A 13,571-nucleotide genomic window follows, 5' to 3' on the forward strand; every position below is an offset into this window, starting at 1 on the left:
CCACTTTTAATTTCTCTCAGGATGTTTCTTGATCTTTTTCTTGAAACGGATCCGCTGACCTGGTCGCACGATGGTAATGAAATCTCTTGATGGTACTTTTAACGGTTTTTCCTCAGTGTTGTTGAGATGAATTTGGTTTTTATAGCATTGAAGATAACCTTAAGGACCAAGTTGTGCCTCCATGTGTACCTGTTCAATGCTAATGAACAGTTGGAAAGAATATGTTTTAGTGTCCCGACCTTTCTACATTTGCAGATGTCATTCTCTAAGATGTTCCATCTTTGAAACAGGTGATATGGGAATGTGCAACATTGACAACAAAACATTTGTAGAGTAAATGCTGGTCTAATTCGACTAAGCAACATGCTATGCGTCCGTTTGGAGTATTTCAGGCCCTAACCTGTCATGCAAAATTGGAGGTGGGGTTTGTGTGATATTTGAACGCACCGAAAATCTGTCAGTGGATATACTCTCCTTTGCTGCAGTGTGCGCTGTGTCTAACACGACCCATCATCGGAAATTTTGACACCTCACGTCGGGTTTATTGTCCTACATCACTCATAGAGCAAATTTGGAGGAACTGTGGTTGTTCATTCGCGGGTACCACAGTACGAATGATGGCATAGACTTGCCCTTGAACTTTGACGTCGGCGTAAATTCATGTTATTCTATCTCTTAGATTCACCAAACGATGTCATTTGAAATGCAGAGTTGTATTGTCTGATATTGTTCAGAAAATCGTTCGACTGGATTGAAGCGCCTTCTAGAAGATTCCTAAGGGGTTGTGATGGTAGTGTTGGCAATGATACCTGTCCGAATATGTTGTCATCTATTGCATTGTTTTAAGTTCTAAACGATAATAAATACTCTGAAGTTCTATTTATATGATGCTATTTCTATTTTTTCACAGAACCGTTTCATCTCCAAGAAATCATTCGACGATAAACCTGATGACCCACCAAGTAAGAACTAATTTTATAGCTACAGTCTTTCATCCCGTGTCTCCTTAACCAATGATTTATAATTTCACCAACTTTGAATTAATTCCACATTACTATCCACATGTCCACAATAGTATATACTTAGACACTTGCCTGAATTTATTTCAAACTATATTCTCCTTTACAATAAGTTCCTGAATAAAATGTTACTCTAATATACAATGCTATTTATTGTGTGTATATGAGTATATATGCAGTACTATGTCTAGAATTGTACCAAGAAGCATGTCGTCTACAAATAACAGTCGACCGATCAGGCAGAAATGAATTGGATACCTCTACCTCTACCACAATGGCTGAGCATATTCAAACAGATCACAAAAAAGAATGTGAGAAGGGGCACTAACAATGCGCAGCGCACTTCAACTAAGTAAAACCTTCACGTTGAAAACTTTCGACTTTTAAATAAATACCAACATTTGAACATCCATATAAGTACTTTATGGCAACCAGTATTTGCCCATTAAACTCACCTTCCTGGTAAACCATCCACAACATGACCCAGGGCACGTGATCGTGTGCCTTTTCGTGGTTTACAGTGTATTCCTCTTGGAAATGCTTCAACGTTTGCTGGAAGATCTGTCTTTGAACGAACCTCTAGTCGGATGTACTGCGCCCGGACAGTAATCTTGGGCACGACAATTTCCCTACATATCTTTTCCTGACATCTAGTGTAGACTTTTCTATAATTAGAACACACTCATTGGTCTCTGTTTGAAGAAAAAATGGGATTGTCGCCTCTTATTACCATTGCCTTGGTGTGTTTTCCAGAGGTCCCATCCACCTACCATACATGGGTCACTTAGAGAATACCATCTGTATTTAATGTTTCTAAAATATCAAGCCGAACGTGCTTTTCACCAGCAGCTTTATCACTTTTAAGTGAGTTTAGCTCAAATAAGCGTTCAACCGAAGAAGAACCTGCCGAAAAATATAATACATTCACGAATCCATTTCGATGTCCAACTTCATTCAGGCGAGTCACTCTCAATTTGGATGCAAATATCTCCACATTTTTGTTTCTGATCCCAGCATCCACTGCGTCTTCCAAATGTATTCTGTAGGTCGCACTGGACTTACCAATTTCCAGTGTTCGGCTGACTGTAGAATTTTCAGGTTTTCAGACATTTAATTAGTGACGAGTTGACAACTCCACCCCTTCCTTTTACCCGAACGTTCAGCAAAGAGTGAAAGATGACCGAAATCTATCAGAAACCTCTGTCACCAAGTATTTCTATACTAGGCACCCTTATAAATATCCCTGTCTTAAAATAATATCTATAACATGGAGTGGAAAGTGTGTATCCTGCACAGAAGGCTGCTATGACCTCTCCATTAAGTTCACTGACGACATTACTTCCAATCAATCCTTCTCACGGTTATCAGTGCCAAGGTGTGCACTGCAGTCTCCTTGCGGGACAAATGACTTTACCCCAAATATATCTAAAGATGAGGTGAATTTGCTTAGGAAGGATTTGTATTGGACCCAGCTGTTTGCTGCACATACTTTCAACAGCCACAGTGGTCCTTCATATTCAGCTTTAGCTTCAAGAGGTGAACCCTCACTTAGTAGGTTTCACTCCATAATACAATCGGAAAGCAGGGGATTGAGAGTGTCCTAATCCCACCAGTGCAGACATTGTTGGCACTAGAGTTGCTTAGTGGAGTTCAAAGCCTATATCCATGTGTACGCTATCGGAGAAAGGAAATTTTGTAGAGGAGACACCGATTATATCTTACAGGCAGATTATATTTAACAATTTTGACGTTTTAATTCTCAATTATTAAAGGTTCCCTTCTTGATCTGCCTTGGTGTCCTGAGACCGTCAATATTGTGCTCTCATCAAAAACGGTAAGTCATGGATTTTGTGTTAACATATGTATGTCTGTATGCATGTATTTATTTAGGTATGTATGTGTGCTTGTGTGTAAGTATGTGTGAGTATGGATTGGTAGATTTGCGGATAGAAAGAGAGAGAGACAGACAGACAGACAGACAGAAAGATAGATAGATAGATAGATGGATAGCGATATGGATAGATAGATAGATTGGTAGATAGATAGATAGATAGATAGATAGATAGATAGATAGATAGATAGATAGATAGATAGATAGATAGATAGATAGATAGATAGATAGATTGATTGATATAGAAATACCTGTCAATCTATTCGGTTGTCCAGAAATTTATTGCTGATATATGGTAGCTTTAATTTCGACTTATTTTAGAACATGGTTGAGTTCATAAAATAGAATTTAACTCCACCTCCATTTAGAGCGCAGTTTAAGCTATCTTTTCGTGTAAGAAGTTTTATGTTCCTATAACCGGTGTTAATTTTGTAACACTTTAAAATGCAGGATAAGAAAGTTCATTTTCGGCACTTGATGCTTTGGGAGCAAGACAAAAATTGCTGCAGCTCGGCTGGTATGTGTTACTCTCCATCCCTCCATATTCACCAGATATTGCACCTTCGGATTTTCCACTTATTCAGGCCTCTGCAGAATAGTCTTAATGGTAAAAATTTTAATTCCTTGAATGACGTAAAAAGATACCTCGATGAATTCTTTGCCATGAAACCACCTCAACTCTGAAAGAGGGTATTTTCAAGTTAAAGGAAAGATGGAGAAGCATAGTTTTACAAAATGGTTCATATTTGGTTGTTTAAAAATATAATGGCAAGTATTTATTGGCCCTTTATTTTCCTTTAAAAATCGGCACGAGCTTTCCAGGCAACCCAATATAAATACATATATATATATATGTATATATGTATACATATATATATACATATATATATATGTAAACACATACACACAAACATATGTTATATATATGTAAAAACATATATATATATATATATATATAATATCAACACACACACATATATATATATATATAAATTTTTATACACTTACATATATACATCTACATATACACACTATATTTAAGGAGTGAATAACCAGTTTATATAGCACCCGTGTACAAAATATCTAATTCTCATCCCTTTCGTATGCAGTCAATTTATAACCTACTATATATGTTCCCAAACATTTTTATTACAAACTTTTGTGATATTCCATTGAACCTCAAATGATATATTGACATTCGAGCTTCAATCCGGAATATTATTCACCAGTGCTAGAAATGCCCGACACTTTAGTGATCATGATGGATAACTATACTAAACAATATCAAGGCAATTGAGCTTTTGCATCAATTCAAACTACTTTTAAATATTGCATCATATTGCCTTGACAGTTTCTCCTAAGGAGAAAAGTCCTACAGTGGATTAGGACGCCGTACATGAAAGGTTGGCGTCGGGCATTCTTGTACGTCAGCAGAATGCGCAAGTCTACGTTGCTAGTAATCTTCAAACTACCAGCGAATTTAGATAGCAAAATTAGTCTACTCTTGACAATGAACAGGGATATTAGCTGTTTATATAATGTGTATGCTTTGCCATATACAAGCATGAAATACTGAAATACCAGATTTACAGAAAGGCATGCAGTTCCAGCAAACCTCCAAGATGTAACACGATATAATAGATTTGGTGGAATGGACAATGTCGACATCACCCACATCTTCATAAAATGCTGTCCGAAAATGTTGTCATATATTGCATTTTTTTCAGTTCTAAACGATAATAAATACTCTCTATTTTTCCACAGAACCGTGTCATCTCCAAGAAATCTTGCGACGATAAATCTGATGACCCCCCAAGTAAGAACTAATTTTATATTGTATAAGACAATAACTTTGAAGAAATGTTCAGGAATGAGATTAAATATTATAAAGTATCCAGCTTCCAGTTCTACAGTGTTTAGCTAAAGTCATTCACCCGTGTCTCTTTAACGATTTATAATTTCACCAAAGTTGAATTGTCTCTACATTATTATCCATATTTCTTCAGTAATATATACTAAGACACTAGTCTAAATTTCTTTAAAATACATTTTTCTTTACAATAATTTCTTTAATAAAATTTTACTCTGTTATACTATGACATTAATTGTGTGTATATGAGTGTGTATGTGTGTGTGTGCAGCGCTATGTCGATAAGTGTACCAACTATTATTCGTCTGAGAATCGAATGCCCGACGTAGCGTTTATATCTAGAATTTAGCAATTTGCTCAGTCTTGTGCTTCCAATCACTCGTGAATAGATTACCGAAGTAACGATGTTCCACTTTCCTGCAGAGTGTGTGTTCATCACTGCCTTGGAGCACTCGGCAGCCAACTTATTCAATACATGTCGTAAGTGATCATGACTTGAGTCAGATAGCTGCATGTCGTCTGCAAATAGCAGTCGACCAACCCCATACAGACGAAATGAGATACTTCTTCTAAAATGGCTGAGCCTTGCTCAACCAGATCATAAGAAATGCGAGAAGAAGCCCTAACAATGCGTTCTTCTATTGAAGTCCAAACTCCATGTTGAAAACATTCGGCTTTTGCACAAATACAAACATTTGGACATCCGTACGAGTATTTTACGGTAAAAAGTATTTGCCCAATAATCTCACCTTCCTGGTAAACCATCCGCAACATGCCCCACGGCACGTGGTCTACAGCGTATTCCCCTTGGAATTATTTCAACGTTTTCTCGAAGATCTGCCTTTGAACGAATATCTGGTCGGGTGTACTGTATCCAGGACAGTAATCTTGGGCGCGACCATTTCCCACGTATCTTTTCTAGACATGTAGTGTAGACTTTGTCTTAAAAAATCTGTGATTATTACCCCGGATTGACATTGCCCTCGTGTTTTCCCTGATGCCCCATTCCACCTAGCATACATGGGTCACTCAAGGAATACCCTGAGTATTTAAGGGTTTTAAATTATCAAGACGAACGTATTTCTCTCCAGCAGCTTTATCACTTTTCAGTGACATTAGTTCGAAAAAAATGATACAATCACTAATCGATTTCGATGCCCAAGTTTATTCATGTGGGTCTCTCTCAATTTGGATGCAATATTATCCACAATTTTGTTTCTTATTCCATCATCCACTACTGCTTTCAACTTTATTCTGAAGGTCGCACTGGACTTACCAAGTTACTAGGTTCTCCCAACTGTAGGCAACTTCCGGTTTCAGAGATCTTGGTAGTGGTCAGTTGACAACTCTCTCCACTCCTTTTACCCGAACGTCCATCACAGACTCAAGGATGACTTAGACGACAACAACATCTATCAAGAATTTCTGTCACTAAGCATTTCTATTCCAAGTACCTTTATAAACAACCATGTCTTAAAACGATATCTATATCATTGAGAGTCCAGAAGACTAGTATGGCCACCACATTAAGGTGTGTGACGCCATTCCACCCAATCAATACTCTTGTGGTTATCAGCGCCAAAATGTTCACGGAAGTCTCCTTGTAAGACAAATGACTTTACCCCAAATATATCTAAAGCTGCAGTGAATTTGTTAAGGAAGCATTTGTATTTGAACTCGCTATTGGGTGCATTTACTTCCAGCAGCTACACCACTCCTTCATTCTGCTTGAGCTTCAGGAGGTATCCCTTAATACCTAGTGGGATTCACTTCATAATCCAATCCGAAAGCCAGGGATTGTGAGTATCCCACTTCCGCCTGTGCGGACATAGTTGGCACCACACCTGCACGGTGGAGTTTCCAACCTACTTCCAAGTGTGCGCCTCCGAAGCAATGAAGCTTTCTTGAGGAGACTGATTATATATAACAGGCAGCGTTTTATCTCGTCCGGTTTTGACAGTCTAATTCTCAATTATGAACGGATGATCCCTTCTAGACCGGCTTCGGGGACATGGAACACACATATTTTGTTTTCCCTTCCCATGCATCCCACATTGAGTTGGGTGGAGACTGCAAAATATTTCCCAAATGGACTCCTTCATCCAAGATCCGGACGCAAATGCTGTTATCCCTCTCGATGAATGACGCGTTATGGCTATTCCTTCGAGCCCATTGCATATTGAGGCTATGATGGCCTGATTCGCGCCAAGCACCAACCTGATATTTGTAATTGACCAATCAGGTTGCAAGAATTGATAATATGGCCTACATATCTATAAAACAAGAACTTTATCATTATTATGGTCACAAATATATATATATACTCACATCCAAGTTCAACTACAAAGCAAACATCCGTTCATAAGGGAGCCAAATACACATTCTGATATTCTGAGATTAATCTCTCAAATCGTTGACATCAACGTCAACAACAGGCTCAATCAGAGACAAATGACTTATTTTCTTCGTTTAAAATTTATTCTTAGCGAATCATTTACTTCTTTCATTCTGATTTTCATTCATTTACTCATTCTTTCACTCTTAAATTCTAAATTTCTCTCCTCTCTATCAATTCCTTCCAAGCCAACAACTTCCTTTGTATAGGATTCAAGAATTCTTTCGTTTAAACTACATTATTTCATTTTAATTTCACAGAACCCGGTCTCGGATCATTGTATACCCGGTGGGGCAGAACTACTTGTCATACTAATTCAAGCCTTGTATATGACGGTTAGTATAAACTACACTTCTGTTCTCTCTCTCTCTTATCTTTCTTTTCTTCTTTTCTTCTCTTTTATATTCCTTCATTTTCTCTTTCTGTCGTTCCTCTCTCTCACGCACACACACTCAAGCAAATCATTTGATATATCACGTTTGCAACGATACATATAGACCCTATAGTGACTGCATGAATCTGCTCACTACTTTGTAGGTAATTGTTCAAATCAGAATTTTAAATGTTGTCTACTACGGACCAAGTGAAAAGGTTGTTGTCTAACCACAGAATATAGATATCTCTACGCTAAATTACAGACAGGGGCTGGACTGAAAACCACCATGGCGATCAAGAATTTCAGGCTGACCAGCTTTGGATTGTAGATATCAAATACCGAGGCTGCTAACTGGTGATCAAGTGTACAGGCTACGGATGGTGGTATTGTACGTGAGTGACCAGAGCTGAAAAGTGGCCACTTGACTATCTATAACTAGAGTGCCCAATGATCGTAGGTGTGGACTAAATTGAAAAGAGTCTCTTAGAATTGATGACAGTGACTGTAAATGGTTAATGGAATGAAAGCAGAATGTAGAATGAGGGCTGGACAAGCCACATACAGTCACTAATGGAAAAAGCTAAGGACTTTATTCATTAAGCAAAATAGAGAGAGACTAAATTTTAGTGAGAGAACACAACAGAGTACAGAATGCACTTCTATTCTTCTCTGCCTCACCGAAATCGTCCTATCGCTAAAACCTTGCTCTTTTCATGCACCACATCACCTCATTAATTATCCAGTATATCTTTGTAAGGTAATTCCGAAACTTCCAATTCAAAAGTGCTGCTACAAACTGCGTCCCCAATCAACCTCACAATCCCTAAAAGTGCTCCGAATCTTCTCTCTATAAACACTACACGTATCGTTTATCGGTCGCCCACGTCACCGTCCATTCATCTTAAGCACAACGCCATCCCTGAACCTCACAATTTTTCCTCCCACCTCGTTTCTGTGTATTGCATGAAAAAAAGTCTGTGATCATAACGTCTTTGTAAGCCTTATTCGTCCGAGTCTAAACGAGAGGTTTACCCACTGACTCTCGTATGATCGACTAAACAATATTTCATCGACGGTTACCCACCACGTCTCTGCATCTCGTCGTCTCCCGTATTGTCCTACTCAAACCTCCTACAATATCCACAGCCCAAAATATCCCCGTTCACACGCTAATATCGTTTCAATTTTCGATAAACACGAGTGCATGCGTTATAAAATATCTTTCTTTTTCTCCATCTATTGACATCCACCGAAAAACACCTACCCCATGCAAACGTACAAAATAATCCGAGACGTATCCACAAATACTTGCCCGTATACACACAACATATATATTTAAATATATATATATACATACATACATATATATATATATATATATATATATATATATATATATTATATATATATATATATATATATATATATAAATACATACATATATATATATATATATATATATATTATATATATATAATATATATATATATATAAATATATATATATATATACTATATATATATATGTATACATATGATGAGATGGTTAATGTACAGCTACGATCTGAAGCATTTAGCCACACACAGCTTACACTAAGATAAACACTAATATATATACACCACAATTCGTTCACACGTGACTAAACACGACTCATTTTAAGGGTCAAATTGTAATGAATGTTTCCGTTATTTCATATATAACTTTGCTTAATATCTTTTTTATATGATTTATTCTTACCAATTCTAGGTGTGGTTGGTGGGCAATTCTTTGCCCACTTTGGTGGCGGAAGTAATCTCTTGTGTCTACCCAACGATCCCATTTGGGCCAATTATACTGCAGTAGGTGAAGTTGGTGGTTGGATTTATGGCAGTGAATATCAGTTAGATTTATACCCAACTAATAAACTCTTTTCTTTTGCTAACGCCGAATCAATTCATGATCACAACGTTCCGTGTGCTATCTGTTTGACACGAAAACCTGCTGTTGTTATGATGTTACCAGCCAGGAATGAGTGTTACACTGGTTGGACAGCTGAGTATTCGGGATATTTGATGAGCGAGCGTCATAGTCATCAGGGCAGACATGAATATGTGTGTGTGGACTATGCACCAGAAGCTGATCCAGCAGGTTACAGAGACGAAAATGGAGCTCTACTGTATTTCGTTCAGGCTGCTTGTGGTTCATTGCCATGTCCACCGTATGTCAATGGTCGAGAATTAACCTGCGTTGTGTGCAGTAAATACTGAATCGAACTTACATTCGTGTTTATATGAAAATTTATGTCGGCGAATCATAAAATATATATAATAAAGCAACATATACGTTTCTTGTAATTGTGTTTCGCAGTATTTTATCCAAGTAATATATGTCGTTAAAAAACTGCGGCTACAAGTTTTCAGAAAATATTCAAAACGAAACAACAGAGACGTCATAGAATGTGACAAATAGCTTAACAGAACGATGTAATCCTCAGGGAATGATTCTAGAATACATTGCATGAGGTTCAGTTTATCAAATTTAAAAGTTGAAATAAAATTATGATTCGTTTAAATGTAGTCCGTCTTAAAATGAAAACAATCCCCAAATGAAACACCTCCGTACAAATATATCACCCTTTCATGATCAATCTTCAGAAAACACGATAAAAGCTTATGACTAACATCACTAAATCATGATGGTTTAATAAAAAAAATACTCCCATACGTATCATTGTAACTACAATCGATGCGATGAAAGCTCTGCAATCCAATCGCGGATATTACCAAATAAAGGATATTTGATATCCACTGAAGAAATACCACAAAATGTTGACTACCTAACTACTTGTCAGGTTATTAATACATTGAAGTTTTCACGAAACACTTTCGTCAAGGGTACAAGTACACGTCCCACGATTAACTATTTTCAACCTACATTCACATATTCCCGCTTTTCTACAAAAGTCACACACACACACAGCCTTGCGTCACATTACACACGCAGCCTCTCATCGTTCCCTGAAAACTGATGTGCCAAAATAAATATGAATCCACCAAGAAATATGAGTACACTTCAGGAACAGCATCAACCGAATCTACAGCAACACCACAAAACATCGAGTTCAACAATTATCTCCGTCTGTAACATAAAACTATCAAAAACTCGCAAAGAGGAACTTGCTTCGAGATACATGCATACAATAACTGTAACACACATAAACGACTTAGTAAGGAAAGGACCACGACTTATAAAATATACATTAGGTGGAATCAGTGCAACATGTTGAGTCTTTCACAGTCTACTCAGCATGATTGCTACTTGTATGTGGGAGTTTGTAGAATGGCTGCCAGATAAACGAAGGTATCCGAGGAAAGAGGGATTGTGGGTGGCAGCACGTTTTTTGTCCGATTAATTGCGTGCCATAAGAATGCTCGATTGTGAAAAAGCTAGAGAAAAAGAATAATAATTAAGTAATATGAAAGCACGAAATGCAAATTGACAAATGAATATATGGAAACATTCAACATGGCGTTTCCAGTGAACAGTATTAGCGCTCAGTATTAGGCATAAGCAATTTTGGGTTCGTTAAAATGTGCTAGTGGCATATTTCAAACTCTAAACGCAAATTCTGTGCAAAAAGCTGCAAAAAAGCATATCAGTCCAGTGCTGCTCCCTATCGGGTGCCAGTTCAGTCGTTATCAAAAGAAAATACCGAAGAGGGGAATTTCTGGACAAACTTAAATCCATAGCTTTAACTAAAACATAGTCAACAACAACGAGTAAGTGACGCCATTAGAGCGCCAGGCTGGAGTCTGTCGTGAGTTACCTCCCTTCGGTATTTCTCTTTCATAAATTCTTCGCTAGAGGAGTTGACTTCAACCTTGTGCCCCAACAGTAACTGCGGTCGCTCGTACGGGCCCGCATCTTTCTTCTGTGTGTGTGTGTGTGTGAGTGTTTGTGTGTGTGTCAGTGTGTCATGTGTCATGTGTGTGTGTGTGTGTGTGTCATTTTGTGTGTATCACTGTGTGTGTGCCAGTGTGTGTCAGTGTGTGTGTCACTGTGTGCTTTTGTGTGTGTTTTTGTCAGTGTGGTGTGTGTGTGTGCGTCAGTGTGTGTGTGTGTTGTGTGGTGTGTGTCAGTATGTGTGTGTGTGTCATGTGTGTTTCACTGTGTGCGTTTGTTTGTGTTTATGTCAGTGTGTGTGTGTGTCAGTGTGTGTGTCAGTGTATGTCAGTATGTGTTGTGTGTCAGTGGTGTGTGTGTAAGTCAGTGTGTGTATTTGTGTGTGTGTATGTATGTCAGTGTGTGCGTGTGTATGTGTGTCGTGTGTGTGTGTCATTGTGTGTCAGTGTGTGTGTGTGTGAGTGGGTGTGTTGTGTGTGTGTGTGTGTGTTGTGTCTTGTGTCTGTCTATTTGTTGGTTGAACGAAATACTTCCCACACTGAATATTAAAACAGTTTCCCAATAATAACAAATAAAATTAAATAACAACATTAGTAAATAAATATATCATAATATATCCAGAAACAGGAATCATTTCACTTTACACGTGTCTCTCATTCATCAAAATATTTTGCTAATTATTGTGTGACAATATCAAACCATCTCTTTCCAATAATTAAACCTGTCAGATAAGTTCACGCCCACTTTTACAGTTCCACCAATCGCATTGGTTCATAAATTTACGATAAGATCTATGCCAGAGCTGTGTTGTGTGCGCTCAATAAATACGTGGAATTCAGTTACAGGTCTTCAGCTTAAACCTCGCATCTCGATCTTTTGTTGAAGCCACACGAAGTATCACGTACGACCGACAACTGTCACCAGAATGGATTTCGCACAATTGTCCAGGAATATTTCGCAGCGTTATTCCATTTCTTCTCTCATAGCTTTTGGGTTCTTCTCGTTCTGACGATCGTGATTCTTCATCAAGATTCAAGAATAGGAAAAATGGAAGAGAAATCGCAAACGGTAAGTCATGGATTTTTTGTTAATATATGTATGTCTTTATGTATTTATATATGCATGTATGTATGTATGTATGATTTACGTATGTATGTATTAATATGTGGATGTATGTACGTACCGATGGATGGATGGATGTAAGGATGTATGCATGAATCACTTACATATGTTCCTATGGAGCACACACACACATACGAACACACACGTAATCACACACGAACACACAGGCGCACACATCTAAACATACATATATATACATATACGTATATTGTATACATAATATACATATATGTATATATAAATATACATATATATGAATATATTAGTCCGTGAACATATATATATGTATACACAAATAATATATGCGTGTGTGTATCTATCATTGTATCTCCCTGTCTATCTCTCTCTCCTGTCTCTATTTATCTATATATATGTATGTGTGTGTGTGTGTATCTGTGTGTGTTTGTGTGTGTGTGTGTGTGTGTGTGGTGTGTGTGTGTGTGTGTTGTGTGTGTGTGAGTGTTTGTTGTATATAAATTTTCTATATTCTTCTACCCGTTTCAGTCATTGACTGCGGCCATGCTAGAGCACTGCGTTTAGTAGGACAAATCGACTTCATGAATTATTCTTTGTAAGCCTATTGCTCATTCTATCGTTATCTCTAGCCGAACCGCTATGTAACGGGGACGTAAACACACCGACATCAGTTGAGAATCGATAGTGGTGCGACAATAACAGACACATATATAAAACATAGATACATACACACTATGTGTGATATACACACACACACACACACGTACATCTATATATATATATATATATATATATATATATATATACATATCATATATACATACGCACATATATAGTTACGTATGTATGTACATACATGTCTATCTATCAATCTATTATCTACATATCTATCTATCTATCTATCTATCTATCTATCTATCTATCTCTCTATCTATCTATCTATCTATTATATATATATATATATATATATATATATATATATATATGTATATGGATATATATATCTATATCTATATATACATACATATACACACATCCCC

General features: G+C 37.3%; 1 protein-coding gene across 1 annotated transcript; it reads left to right on the top strand.

Moving 5' to 3' along the window:
• Nucleotides 1–255: 255 nt before the first annotated feature.
• LOC118761725 (short-chain collagen C4-like) lies at nucleotides 256–9,797 on the top strand. The gene is made up of 6 exons (XM_036499870.1): nucleotides 256–272; nucleotides 925–962; nucleotides 2,792–2,853; nucleotides 4,675–4,726; nucleotides 7,436–7,510; nucleotides 9,298–9,797. The coding sequence occupies exons 1-6, from the start codon at nucleotides 256–258 to the stop codon at nucleotides 9,795–9,797; spliced, it is 744 nt and encodes a 247-aa protein (XP_036355763.1).
• Nucleotides 9,798–13,571: the final 3,774 nt, after the last annotated feature.

Source organism: Octopus sinensis, unplaced genomic scaffold (genome assembly GCF_006345805.1).
Source record: "Octopus sinensis unplaced genomic scaffold, ASM634580v1 Contig16839, whole genome shotgun sequence".
NCBI lineage: Eukaryota > Metazoa > Mollusca > Cephalopoda > Octopoda > Octopodidae > Octopus > Octopus sinensis.